The sequence below is a fragment of the Hyperoodon ampullatus genome, assembly GCF_949752795.1.
Source record: "Hyperoodon ampullatus genome assembly, chromosome: 10".
NCBI lineage: Eukaryota > Metazoa > Chordata > Mammalia > Artiodactyla > Ziphiidae > Hyperoodon > Hyperoodon ampullatus.
In genome coordinates, this window is record NC_136923.1 from 18271818 (window position 1) to 18286509 (window position 14692).

Below are 14692 nucleotides of genomic sequence, written 5' to 3' on the forward strand. Positions count from 1 at the left end.
CTAGACAGCAGCTAAGCATAATAGGTAAAAATCATTGGGCTTTGGAGTTCTCACCGTCCACTTTTGAAGGGTCCCAGGGCAAGGTGCCTTTCTTTACATCAAGTACCCCACCTGTAAAATGAGATAATATTAAGCATCTCATAGGGTTGATGGGAAGGTTAAATGAGATAATGCATGACACGTGCTAAGGATACATAAAGCATAAAGTCAGTGCTCAGTTGGTACTTGCCATTATTACCAGGTACTGACCAGGATTGAAACCTCGACTTTGATTCCAGCAAAACTGTTGTATTCCCCAGGGACAAACCCTATCTCCCCCTCCATGACTCTCCTCCTTAAAAGAAATGCCAGGTCCTGGACTAGACCTAGCTTTATACCCATAATTACCTTGAATGCTCCCAACAATCCTACCAGGAAAATACAGTTATTTCCCCCACTTTACGAATGAGGAAACTGTAACTTTCCCAAGGAAACTGAGGTGGGGACCCTGAAGCTGTGACTTAACCCACGTCTCTGTACTCTGCCCATTTATACCGTGCTACCTCCTTGGCTATCCTGCTCACCTCTCAAGGCCAAACTGAACCCCACCTCATCTGAGACGCCTTCCCAGACTGCCACAACAGCACTAATGTCTGTCCTGTGCAAGTGGCAAGCTGCGTTTTGCTAAAAACTTGCAGTTACTGTTCTCCAAACACGACTGAATGGACTGAGTTTACTCTTCTAGCCCCCCAAATACACAGCAATCCATACAAGGTGCCAACTAAAAATTTTAGGTTCCCAGATTGAAAGTGGGAGATTATGTGCATTCCTAAATGCATATGTGAATTCTGGTGGTGACAATGAAGCTTAACCTCCCATTCTGTAGCACTGCAAGCAATGGAAAGAAAAACAATGATCCAAAATGAAGACGGCCAAATACTAACCATGTATTTACCCCTCAAAGTCTCAGCAAACATAGGCACCATTCAAGGCCTTGCAAACCTATTCAACCGTCAAGATTTCTTGAAGCAAAGCATTATTGGCCAAATAGCAAGTCCCGTTATAGCACATTAATGCAGGACTTTGCGAATTTAATGACACAACTTATCACTTCCAGAAACACCTGTCCCCTATCAGGCAAGGGTGTAGTGTGGTGACTTTCTATAGGGCAGGGGAGCTGGTCACAGAGTCACAGAAGTTTGTTATTTGGATGCACATTTTCTGGCGGTTCAGTCTATCTGCCGCTGGATTTAGGAACATCCAATGGCGTGTACTGCTCCCAAATCCACAAACTGTGCAACAATGAAAGGCTTCAGGGATGAACTTGGAACCCTTTTAAAGCAGAGAAAGTAGTCACAGGAATCAAGTGTTTGTGTAGCCAGTATCCACAAAGCCCGTTTAATTTCAACTGTTACCACTTGCCAAGCATAGCACTAGCTCGCAAGATTATAAAAATCAGTAAGCCAGTGGAGTCTTCTGACTAGGACACTGGGAATTACTGGCATTTTTGTTTATTTGTTATTATTTTTAGTTAAAAAAAATGCATTGCCTTTGGGAAGAAAAACTCTGAAAGCGTACCAATAAATCCAAAGACCCCAGACTCAACTGAATTTTACACTGGAAAAAAAAAATGTTAAAATACAACAGCAGTGTACTCTTCATTCTAGTTGGGCAAGTGGTCAGAGATCATGCTTCTTATTCCTAATCAATAGAAGAATCAGTCTTCGTATCAATTAACCCAAAACTCTATACTAGCTATAGCATTTAGTAAATAATAAAGTGGGGAGGTTAGAGATCAAGTATGAGAAGCTGAAACTCAATATTTAAATTCAGAAACATGCTGATTAATACTCCTATCTTCTGAGTTGAGAGCCACAGATGTCACCACTTACTATCACCTACTGTGCAGTAATACGTATGAAGAAATGAGAACCCAGAACTGAAAATGGAATCCACCCTCTCCACTGAGGGAAACTCTACACTTTTAACCACGTAGTTGTCTGAAACTGCCATTTCTAAAATGATTCTAATACAAATGGTGTAGATCTGTGCATGACAACTAGTGACAAATTATGCCAAGAGAAATTTTTACATGGTAAATCTTGATTTTACAGATATCAGGTACGAGTTGCCCAGCAAAGAACAATCGTCCATTCAACTCAGATGCACCATCTCTGTGGAAACACCCTGTTATCAATTAAGCAACAGAGCTGTAATGAAGTCCTGCAGCTCCTCTCCCTATGGATCAGGAAATGCTTGTGGATCTTAACCTACCTAAGGTGAGAGAAAAGGGGGCATTGGAGGGAGGGAGTGTAAACTATTATGGCAAATAAAGTAATTCCACACATAAAGATATTCTTCTAGTTTATATTTTATTGCATTATGAAAATAATACATTTATTTGGCAAAGTAATCTAGGCTCCAAGATGATGAAATAAAATTCTGAAGAAAGTGTACTAATTATTTTTAAAATGTGAAATATTAGATGTATTCTAACCAATACATACTAGCATTCTTCCTAGGCCAATAATCCAATAAACCTAATTATAATAATTCCATATGAAATTACAAGGTGTTTTTGCATTCATCCATTTTATGATTAGCACAAATCTCGAGAGAACTAAGCTTCATCTGATCAAAACCAATGTATTTAAGAAACTCCTGTTCAGAAGACATTGTGAAACACTATCCAAAATTTTTATTTCCTTTGGTTCTACAAATTGCATTTTTGTCCTTACCACAAGTTACATTTCTCATACTCAAACATCGTAGCTTTAGATTCTGCCCCAAGTATCTTTATAAGTAAACTAGTATATTACAATTACATTATTTGAAAAATTGATGACTTTACAAATGCAAAAATGCATAAGTACATGCCTATCTACACCAGCAATACAAAACACTCTGAACCTCCATGCTTTAACAGGCCACGCCTTCTTACCCAGGGTTTCTGGGATGCCTTTCCAAGCCAGAGGGTTTTATAGCTCTGACAGGCAATTTCATTGCTCCATCCACACTTTTGAAAGGTGTAGTTACAATAAACCCTAAGTGGATTAAATTTATCTGATAATCAAACATTTAAAGTATGACATTTTCCACTACTCATTTCTGTTTGCCAACATTTTCAGAACTGAAGATATATTTTTTAAAATGTACTGGGATAATGTTTTCACTTTCTTAAAAGGGAAAAGTGCTGAAAGTGTATTCCATGTATATTCTCGCTCTCCTCATCAGCATTTTAAATTCTTTTTACATGATGGGTTCAGAGTCTAGAGTCTAACAGGTAAACAATCTGCTCAAGGCCAAAACAGAAAATAATATTTTAATCACCAAGGTCCTAATTCTTCATTTAGATCTTTTAATATGACTTTGCTGATGTGTGTTAAGAAAATGTGCCTAAAATTAGCCTTCTAAAAATACACATCTGAATCAGTTACTATTAGAACTGACATTTCCATGAAGCAAAGTCTGTGTTAAGTGCACCTACGCATATACTCGAGGAAATTTACTTCCCAACGGACATCGTATCTCAAACCAGCTGAACAAGGTTTCCCAGCTTAAGTACCTAACTATTCCACCTATCCTAAAGAAAATATTCCATGAGCATTCTACAACTATCTGTATAAACAGCAACAAGTTTGATCTATGATCAACATAAGAATATCTAATAAATATTAAAACTATTAAACTATAGATTAAAATGCAGATCTCTCATAGAGTTGAGTGATGGCATTTTGGTACATTCACCGTTATTGTACTTTATTTAATAAAGAAATACATTTGCCCTTGCTAAAACAGCAATTGCAAGTTTACAAATAAAACCACAGACCTCAAAGTCATGATGCTAAATCTTCAACTTATATTTAACAAAAGTAAATCAGTTTACAAGTGGTCCATGGCACAATTAAAATAAAAAATATCAAAAGGTCACAGGATCTTAAAGAATAGGTTTATTGACAATAATTTCATAAATATTCTAAAGAAAATTTCAAAATTTCTAAACTTAAAATGTTTAAAATCTGTTCTCATTGGCAAAATATCCCTCAAGAAAATAAAGAATAGGTCACTACAAATGAATGTCACATTTAAAATTTGCTTCATTTTAACATTTTTGCAAAAATTTTTTTAAAAATTTACAACGTGTGATTTTTTTCCCCTCTTGGATAACAGTAAGTAAATCAATACTCAGTTTTTATTTCAACTATGAGACATATTCACAAATATATCATCTAGCTGCTGTAAACCTGACAGTCAAGTCAGTCAGTAGTATAATATCCTACAGACATAAACGGAGCCAACTCATTTTGGTATTTTTAGTCATAGCAACTGAAGTAGGCAAAATGCAAAACTTGTGGTTGCCGCCCAAATCACCCCAGAGCATATGATACAGTGTCAGAAAATGTTTGCATCAGTTTTATAAGTTCATCTGTGTACTTCAGGTATCTGAAATTAAAAAAAGGGATTCTTATATATTTTGATAAAAATGTACTCAAATATTTCATAACATTAATATTTATTGCTTTATATGAATACTGTATTGAAAGCCCAAGCATTCAGTTTACACACAGAAATTATACAATTATATACCGCTTCACAAAGGCAGTGAACACATTACATTCTACAAAATCTACTTTACAGAAATTTAAAAATTCTAAATATCAAAAGGTACAGCTGAAGAAACAGGTATAAATTTGGCAGCCAGTAATTTAGACAGGGAAACTGCAGCTTGCATGACTTTAAATTATGTGAATTTGAAAATATTGAGTTTAGAGTAACCATTGTGCTTTGTGTTGATCTGAAAAATATAACACTGGCTGTCGAAGAAGCATGTTCAAAAATATTTAATTCACTTCAAAATGTCATACAAATTACGGTGGTTTTTATGTACCCCTAAAGCTTCAGTCATTTAGCTCTGGTACATTACTAAAGTAATATATTAATTCTTCCCGTACAGTGGTGTTTCATACCATTGACATCTGTATAGTCTAGAATAATTTAGAAAGAAATGTGTAGTATTCACACTGTTCAGAAAAGCAAGCAAAAGGTAAATAAAGGAACCTGCCTGGTTCTTCTGAGATGGTCTCATGTCAGCTTTATAAGCATTCATTCTACAAAATAGTAAGCTAATGTTTGAACACAATTTCCAAGATAAAGCACATTTTCTCATAAATAATGAAGTCTTTTTCTCAGGCACCTCAGAAGTATACAAAAGAATTTTAGTTTGAACAGATCTCTTGGAATGTGTTTAACCTGGTATTTCAACACACTTAAGATTTCCAGGGTTCCACAAGGGCCAGATTTTATTTGAATTACTCAGAAGAGAAAGAAACTGTCTTCTGAAAGAGGTGAACTCAATCATTACCAATAGAAAAAGTATCCACTGTATTCATCTCTTATAGAAAAAGAAAAATATAACATTTCCCCCCTTAGAATAATATATATATATATGTATATATGACTTAAAGTTCCATAGTACATAGTCAAACAATAAAATCTGGAAACCAACATGAAACCCTATAATTCACATGTTAAAATGTTGAAACTATGACCAAAATATGAAAACTGCTAGAGCTGTCAGAAAGAGACAAGACAAAAAGCTTTCTTGCATATGTATAAACTAAATGTGATAATCTCCAAGTTTTCAAAATTATAATTATCTTCCAGTTTAAAATTTTTAACTCTAAATTAAAAAAAAAAAAAACAATCTATACACAAACCACTGATCTGACCAGAGCAAAAGAAGTCAGTGGTAAGCAGGACCCCGAGGAGCTGGTACTCACAGTTCTTACATGTGCGACTCTTTCAGGATTGATCCCATAAAGTACTTTATTTTACAACCTGCTTCTCTTGTAAAACTAAAGGTCCACTTTATTACATAAAAGTTTTATACAGTGTAAAACCAGAACTGTATGTAAAATACTGCATCTAAATATTTCTAAATAGTTAGTCTTGTTCCATTGGTTCATCTGTGACTTCTGTGGCTTCCATGGATGATTCTGAGAGAATCTCTCCAGTTTTACTGGAATTGGATCCTATTAATTCTTCCGTTTCATGGCAACTGGAACTACTTACAGGGCCTGTATTTTCACTACCTTCAGAATGTAAACCTCTCTCAAGTTGAGTCAGATCAGATTCCTCCATTTGATTATTTTCCTCAGAAGTCTCTTCATTCACAGTTAAGGCATCATCAGATTCTTTTTCTTGATTTTTTCTTTCTGGGATCATTTCTCTTGATGTCATAAAAGACTCTAAAAATAAGCAAATGTTGTTGTAGTTAAATTTGATTTTCAAAATACCTCCACAGTTAAGTTTCATGAATTCTGATATTCTACAGTTCAAATCATATGCCTGAAACTCAGCAGCAACTACAGAATACATACAGGTGGGAGAAAAGCCCAACATCAGCATTACAAGGAGTTCCATTATGTTAAATTCTTTCACGCAAAACTGAAGTACAAGAATTTGAGGATCTCCTTACGCCACCCTTTTACAGATGGTCTCTAAGTACCTTCTTCTTCCTCTTCGTCCTCTTCTTCATCCTCTTCTGTACAGTGCTGCCTGGTACAACTACTTTCTTTGTCTTTATTCTGAGATGAAGATGGAGCTTCTGTTTCTTCTACCATAACTGAAGAAATTTCACTGGAAGATGTTTGACTGGCCATCTCTCTGACGTCACTTTCTTTGTCAAACCTGAGTCTTTTTACCTCATGCCCCTCAGCTTCCACAGTATCTTCATCTGGATGTTTATTTTTTATAGGGCTCACTGAGGAACCTTCTGATTCAGATGTCGAAGAGTCACTGTAAATATTGTTTTAAAGTGTCATTAATAAGACTGTTTCTTCATCGTTTACATTCTCATTTTTAAGATCTAATAATGTTTAACTGTATTTCAGTGTGAAAGTTAAATTATAACATCTGGGCAAAGAAAAACACAAGAGAATAATTTCGAGGATACCTAAACTGTTTAATAAATATTTCCCACTAGCAACTTGTCAATAAGTTACATGACCTTTCTGTTCAATTCTCCAGTAAGTTAAATGTCCTCCTATAATAAAACTACAAGTGTTCCACAGGGACATACTCTTCTTTTTTTCTTAAATAATTTATTGTGAAGTATTTTTAAACTCACAGAAAAAGAACTATCATATCCCCCTAAAGCAGATCCCCTAAATTAGCAACTCACTGCATTTGTTCCATCACCCTGTCTCCATCTCTGTTTATTTTTATTGTCATTAGTAATTTTCTGAAGCATTTGAGAGTAAGCTGTAGATAAGATGCTCATTATTCCTGAGTAAGTCAGAACATAGACACCTTTCTGCGTCATCACCAATTTAAGAAATCAGTTCTGATAAGACCCTTCTGTCCAGGCAGGCCAATACTCTTTAATTCCTCTCACTCATTCAGTCTTCCTTCCCTTAATGTGATGTAGAAAATTTGAGATGGGATATAAACAAAAAGGTTTCCTTTTATGATCTACAATGAGAAATGATTCACAAAATTTCAACTCATTTATAAATATCTTCTCTTTTCAAGTGAATTTCAAAAAGAAGAAAAAAATGTATCATGACCACTTCCTTAACACCCTATTATAAATAAAATCTCCCCAAATTAGCAGTTTAAGTCTTTTCTCTGCCCATCGTCAGCATGTGATAATGCTGCAAAAAGCTGCAGCCCCTTTTAACTGCATTAAGACCTTTTCTACCCCTCAAAACAACAGTAAAGTGTAAATAATAAATAATGAGGGCTGAAAAACCATCAATAAATGTTAACTCTTTTGGAAAGCATTTTTTCTTTTAAATATAAATCACATACAAACCTGTGATTTTTATCCTCATTTTGCTTTAAGTTTGACTCTTTGCTGTCTGTGCTCTCAGGTAAGCCATTTGTTGTCATGGGGACTGACAAAGAAACCTTTGGTCGATTAAGTGGCCTGGGTGTTCCAGGTCCATTTATATTAGACCTACGGTAAAATAAATGAACATCATTTTCCCATTTTGGTAAAAAGTCATCCCTCCCAAGGTTTGTTTATATGAACATATCACAGAAACATTTTCTTTAATTTTGACTTTCAGAACCATGGGTTACCAAATTAACTAATTCTGTTTGGTATATCCTAACCCACCATAAAATTCCCAATTCTTAATAAGTATATTGAATTTCCTACCCAAAATTAAGAAACTGCAACTCTTTGAATAATAAGAATCAATAATCTCACCTTTCAGTGTAACTTGGTGAATTTCCAGGAAACATAACACCATTCATTCGATTTAAACTATTGGAATTGTTCTTCCTATCAGAAAAGAAAAAAACACTTTTATGGATAGTTTAATTCTTTAATTTTGATGAGAATCACGGGTCTAAAAGATCTTTTGTAAGATCTCACTGTCACAGAACCAAATGAAAGACTTCCAGGAAAAATAACTCTGGGATTATCTTAGTATGTTATTTAACAATATACAGATACATTCTTCAAGAGTTCTAAAACAAATTCACTGTTATTGGTCTATGAAATCCGATATTTTAACCATTAAACCAGTGTTTCTCAACAGGGGGCAACATATTCCAACAATCCCCCTTCCCTCACTCCACATCCCCAGGGGACACTTAGCAACGTGGGAAGTGGTGGACACTACCGGCATTCAGTGGAAGCCATGGGCAGTGCTAAATCTCCTGCAATCCCAGGACATCCACTCATAATAAAATACCAGTGGTGCCAAGGAGTGTGCCCTAAACTGCAACCTTAATTTACTATATAAATCTTAGCAACTGGAAATAATTTTCCATCATGAAGAGTGATGTCATCAAGCAGCTATTACAAACCTAAGAATTATTTCCTAGAAATGGCCTATCTCGGATGGGATCCCAGGGTCCAGACAGTACATAAATCCAACAGTGTTAAGACTGCAGTAAATCATGAATCTCTTTAATACAAATCTTTTCACTGGAAAAACATATAGGTAATGTTACTGGTAATATTCTACTTTGAGAACTGGATGGGAGTTTCATAAGCATTTACAAATGTTATGCTTAATTACATATAAAATAAATGCAACCTATTTTTAAGACTAATACATTAGAAATGATTTAATAATTAGAATATACTAGAAAAAGAAAAATCTCTATACTTACTCTGAAGAAGGATAAACACAGCTAACAACCATCACATTCTGCAATAACAAAAATTGGTTATTAATACGAGGTAAAGTACCACAAAATAAAGTTTAATTATTTGTTTTTAGTTTCTCAAAATCTCCCTGGTATTAAGTTTCCATTTTATTACATTTTTACTAATAAAAGAAATGGCTAAAAATAAAAATCTCTAATCAAGCAACGAAAACTAAAACAATAGCAAAAGCCCAAAATCTAACATCCCACTAAACTATTTGTTTTTTGCCAGCCTCATTTTTTTTTTTTTTTTAACTCTACTCTAGTTACTTTAGAGCCCTGACATTATGTATTACAGGTAATAGAACAGAACCACGGTCTCTTATTTGAGATAGAATCACACCAAGATATTTAGAGTTTGAAGTATTTAGGCCTACTATAACGAACTTCCTTTTAAAGCAGTACCCAATCAAAAGCTTGATGTGTAGCATGCTATACCTCAAGGAAAGAGACTCAAACCTTTTTTATAATATAATCTTCCTGATAACAATAACTTTATTAATAGTCAATATTCATTGAAAGTTTGCTGAGCCAAAGTGCTTTTACATTTACTCCTCCTCACAGCCTCATTATGATCCACACTATACAGATGAGGAAACTGAGACTTAGGTTATGTACCTGGTCCATGGTCACACAACTATGATTACTGTGACACTGCCTCGTTATCCAAAGATTGCCCAAGTGGAATTACTGAAAGTCTCTGAACTGAAAATAAGTACTGAAGAACCATCTCAGTTTCCTGCCCTTCAGGAATCTTACTAAATTGAAGGCATAGAAGCTCAACAAAACACATTAATCCAGTAAGGCCCTAAGATCTATTATAAATCACTAGGTAAGGATTTTGGATTCCTGCTCCAAGGGTAAAATAAATTGAACTTCAATTAGAACCTTAAAATAACACTAGACTATGTTTTAGGATCAATCACTAAAACCAATGGTTTTAACAAAACCACTGGTCCACAATCTTGGTTCCCATAGGGCTCCTTCATTCATCCTTCACTCCAGCAAAGTCTATGTCTTGCTTTTCGTTCTCTCAGACTGTTTCCTTTGTCCAGAATGCCCTGCCCCTTTAACATCCCCTCACCCACTAAAAACCTAATGCTTCTCTCGTTCTTAAACATGATATATGTCCTTCTCAATATCTAACTTAAATGCTTTGTATCAGCGATTTTCCAAGTTGTGTACCTCTGAACTCTAGAACTAAAGAAATGAATTCTGTGGATAAACAAGTTTGCAAAACCCTCTATTATTAAAATATCAATTATAGAACTTCTCAGAGCTATTAATATGTTAAGGTATACTAAGAATTTCCACGAGACAATAATAAACTGCTTTTCCCAAGCTTAACTGACCTCAAGCATTCCTCCGCCTCCCTCCTATTAAATCTTTCTCTGAAACTTAGGACATAATTTGGAAAACAAATTGGGAAAAACTTCAGATAGGCTGAGAAACTTATTTCAAGAAAAGGTGCCTGAAACAGAGCCTACTCAAAGTTCTTTTCTGAAATCTATTATGCTACAGTTTAATATAAATCCAATAGTAAAATAAATACCTTTTCTACTCCTCTGAGAAATTTGTCTGTTCCTGTATAGTTTCTCCTTGGATCTGTGAGCAATTCACATAGTCGCTGAATAGTAAAAGGTATACTGCAAAAGAATATAATTTTATAGTTTGGGGTCATTAATTAGCAAGAAAATTAGGAACATTATTACTCCTGTAATAATAATTACTCATTATTTCAAGCTTTATCTAGTCACCCCTGTGTTAAGCTACAAATGAAAATGCTACAAAAATGAATGGATGAGTCACTTAAAAATAGGCAGGGCAATAAGCACACCTGTCCTCTTAATTTAAAAGAAAACAATGTTCCCTCCCTTGCCTTCAAAAGCAATAAAAAAGAACATTCAAAATTAACGGAAAGCTTCAAAACTGAGAAAAAATTTTAACATTCTTAATTCTGACAATTCAATTTTAAGTTTACAAGAGAGGCAACACAAATAATAATCAAGTAAGAGTTTATTTAAATACAGAAACTTCCTCAAGTATTCTTTTGCACACAGATTTCTTTAGTGTTCAAATAAAACTACAAATGTTTTGTTATCAGACAGAATAACACAAGTGATTCCAATGAAAAAGTATTATAAATATAGTTATGCTCCATAATTAAAATTTTACGTACAACCTACATGTTTCATCAAACTTAAAATACATACAAATACACTCAATATTTTGGTAGGTACCTTACTGTTTACCAAATACTTCAACCACAATCAAATTTTCACTTGATCACAGAAAATACAAAACTGAAACATAAGTTGGACCTAAAATCATGTTATAAACAGCAGTGTTTATCTCACACACTATTAGCATTCCTGAGAGTTACAATATGAACAGCAAACATGTGAGCAGAGAGATGACAAATGCAGCTAAAAAGTGTAAACGTAAACTTTAGACTTCAGTTATTTGCCACACAAATTTATTTATTCTCCTTATAAAGACAATTACAAAGCCTCAGATTAACAGTTATTATCCACAAAGTTATTTCTTGTTTACAGGCAGATCAACACAAAATTCCCTCCCCCACACAAAGTAAGGCCACTAATGATTAACAGCGCAGGACTCAAAAAACCTAGTCTAACTTCAAATCCCATGTTCTCCCTTCCACTACACTGCACATACGTAAAATCGTAAATGTTTATTTTCTAGTTGGACAAACGATGTTTAGTTCTCATATTCTTAGCATCAACACTATTCTTATGTTCTTTTAAAAATTCAATATACGACCTATGACAAATCTTGACAAGGTATAAAATAAATATTATTCATATGAAAACAAATATTTTAGTTATGCGAGAGACCAAGTATCAACCTTCTCTCAACTTGTATATCAAAGCCTAAAAGTCAGAAAACTATCATCGTGCCAAAAGATTGGGCACTAACTAAGAGGCGAAACATTTGTCTCATGATCACAAATATTCAGAAGCAGACAGAAATACAGAACTTCTGATATTCATCAAGACTGCTATAGGAAAGTTCTTTGGTTTCTAAGGAAGAGTAATGTTTTTTTTCTTAAAATTCATAGTAAAGTACACTGTCAAAGCTAATTATCTTTGTTTTTCCAAACTGTCTTTTTTCATATTTGACTGAAAGCTTCCTAAGGGCAGGATATCTTCACATACAAGATAGTCAATATATAATTTATTTATATACATATGTATCTGAAATGCAGTACCATCATGGATTTCAGAATATTACTGGTATACCTGTACCTTAGCCCCTCTTTGAGTTCACTACCTTCCAAATCCTAAACACACACACACTTCCAAATGCTACTCCCTCATTAATGAGCTCAGGGTGATACTAAAAAAGGAGTTTTTACACATTTTTCAAAAATAGCACCCAGTGTTAAGAACATTCGAATACTATTTAACCAGCAACTACTTAAACAGACATTGTCTAGTTAGGTCCATTCCTCCAACTAAATTTCTTTCACACACTGATACTAGTACTTTCTCTTAAAATTAACTTTAAAAGATGAGTATCTTCCAACTCCCTGCTTAACAATGTTTTTACACTAAATGTTTTGGCTAATTTTCTCTAGGAAGGTAGGTAAAATGTTAGTCAATTATTAACACTGTGTTTGTGGGTGAATATTAATACTGCTTTATGAGGAAAAATGTATTATGTTTGCATAACGATGTCAGCCTATGACAAAATGAGTTTACATTCTTACACACTTTCAGAAGCTTTTAAAGTCATTTTACCAAGTGTCCAATAGATGGCACTAAAATGTTATACAACTCTCCCTCAAGTGAACAGGCTTAAAATACAAACATTTCTTGTAAATCAAAGTATCCACTGGAAACAATATTATAATTCTGACAACTGCATTGAAGGTCTCTTCATAAAGTTTGTATTTTTTAAACTTTTAAGTAAACATGAGAGCCTACTATGAAGCAGAAATATTAATATTTACTCAGTAGTGGACCTGATAGACACATAATGTAAACAATTACAATTAAAAACAACCCAATTACAAGAAATGCTAATAAAATTGTGTACACAGTGCTACAGAGACAGAATAAACTGTATGCCAGGGAATCGAAGATAAACGTGGGAACACTTAATTTAAGGTGGGTCTTTAAAAGGAGGTATAAGAATAAACCAGATAAATCCCAAATGAACGCCTGGTACAACTATATGAAAGTTCTGCTTTCTGTTACTCTTCCATTACACATAAGCACACAAGCTAGTTTATTCTAACTCTGGAAAATATTAACGCGTTACCCAAAAAATATCACTAGCTAAATTAAGACACATGCTAAGAAGAAAAAAAGAGCAAAAATGCATGCTGCTAACTCTCAATGAAAAGCATGAACCAGAATCTCGAAAACGGGAGAACGGGGGAGGATGTTCATTAGCAAAGATGTACTGTAAAGTAATTTAGTAGAAAAATATTTTGGGTTATTTGAAGTAAAATGCAGTCAGTTTACTCTGCAAGATGTCACCAATATATTACCTTATTTATCCACATCATAAGATGAAAACTAAGATTATATAAGGAACTGAAAGAAAAAAACTTTTAAAAAGGATATGACTAACTTGCATTTTATTAATAAGCAAACCAAAAAAAAAAACTATGCCTACAATATCTAATAAGACTTAAAAAAAAACATTAAGTATTCCAAATTGTATTACTCAGAAATGGTACAGAACACTATCAACCAGTCCACTTTTAATGCACAAATTACATATAAGGCAGTGTGGCTTAAAAAAAAAAAATACCGGCTAGCCCACTGGGACACCTTGCCTGAGTCGAATTTACCTCTTTAAAGCCTTCATGTCCTTTCCTGGGAAACAGAGATTCTGAAAGTGCACTTCTCATGTGATTATCACGAGCACTGAATACGACATCATGCATATAAATCACTTAGGGCCTGAAATATTTTAAAGTGTCCAATAAATCTTAGTTCCTATCATCATCCCGATCCCATCTGACCTTTAATGTAGATTGTGAGAAGGCACAAACCCTCCAAAGACAAGCTACAGTGAAACAAAGCAAAAAATGTTTTCAAAAATATTCTTTTTAGGACTTCCCTGGTGGCGCAGTGGTTAAGAAACCGCCTGCCAATGCAGGGGACACGGGTTCAAGCTCTGGTCCGGGAAGATCCCACATGCCGCAGAGCAACTAAGCCCGTGCGCCACAACTACTGAGCCCTTGCGCCACAACTACTGAAGCCCGTGTGCCTAGAGCCCGTGCTCTGCAACAAGAGAAGCCACCGCAACGAGAAGCTCGCACACCACAACAAAGAGTAGCCCCCGCTCACCACAACTAGAGAAAGCCCGCGTGCAGCAACGAAGATCCAATGCAGCCAAAATTAAATAATAAATTTATTTTTTTAAAAAAATTCTTTTGGGCTTCCCTGGTGGCGCAGTGGTTGAGAGTCCGCCTGCCGATGCAGGGGACACGGGTTCGTGCCCCAGTCTGGGAAGATCCCACATGCCACGGAGCTGCTGGGCCCGTGAGCCATGGCCGCTGAGCCTGAGC

General features: G+C 34.9%; 1 protein-coding gene across 4 annotated transcripts in view; it reads right to left on the minus strand.

Moving 5' to 3' along the window:
- Window positions 1-4288: 4288 nt before the first annotated feature.
- PPP4R2 (protein phosphatase 4 regulatory subunit 2) overlaps window positions 4289-14692 on the minus strand; it is a gene marked incomplete at both ends in the record, with an annotated part of 57940 nt that continues 47536 nt past the window's right edge. For 2 of the 4 annotated variants that reach the window (XM_079713373.1, XM_079713370.1), the window contains 6 exons: window positions 5923-6227; window positions 6488-6777; window positions 7796-7939; window positions 8195-8269; window positions 9109-9146; window positions 10697-10790. In XM_079713373.1, the coding sequence (XP_079569499.1) occupies window positions 5923-6227; window positions 6488-6777; window positions 7796-7939; window positions 8195-8269; window positions 9109-9146; window positions 10697-10790 (946 nt within the window). Of the gene's footprint in view, window positions 4423-5922; window positions 6228-6487; window positions 6778-7795; window positions 7940-8194; window positions 8270-9108; window positions 9147-10696; window positions 10791-14692 lie in introns of those variants that run through there. The other 2 variants (XM_079713371.1, XM_079713372.1) reach the window with 2 other exon arrangements.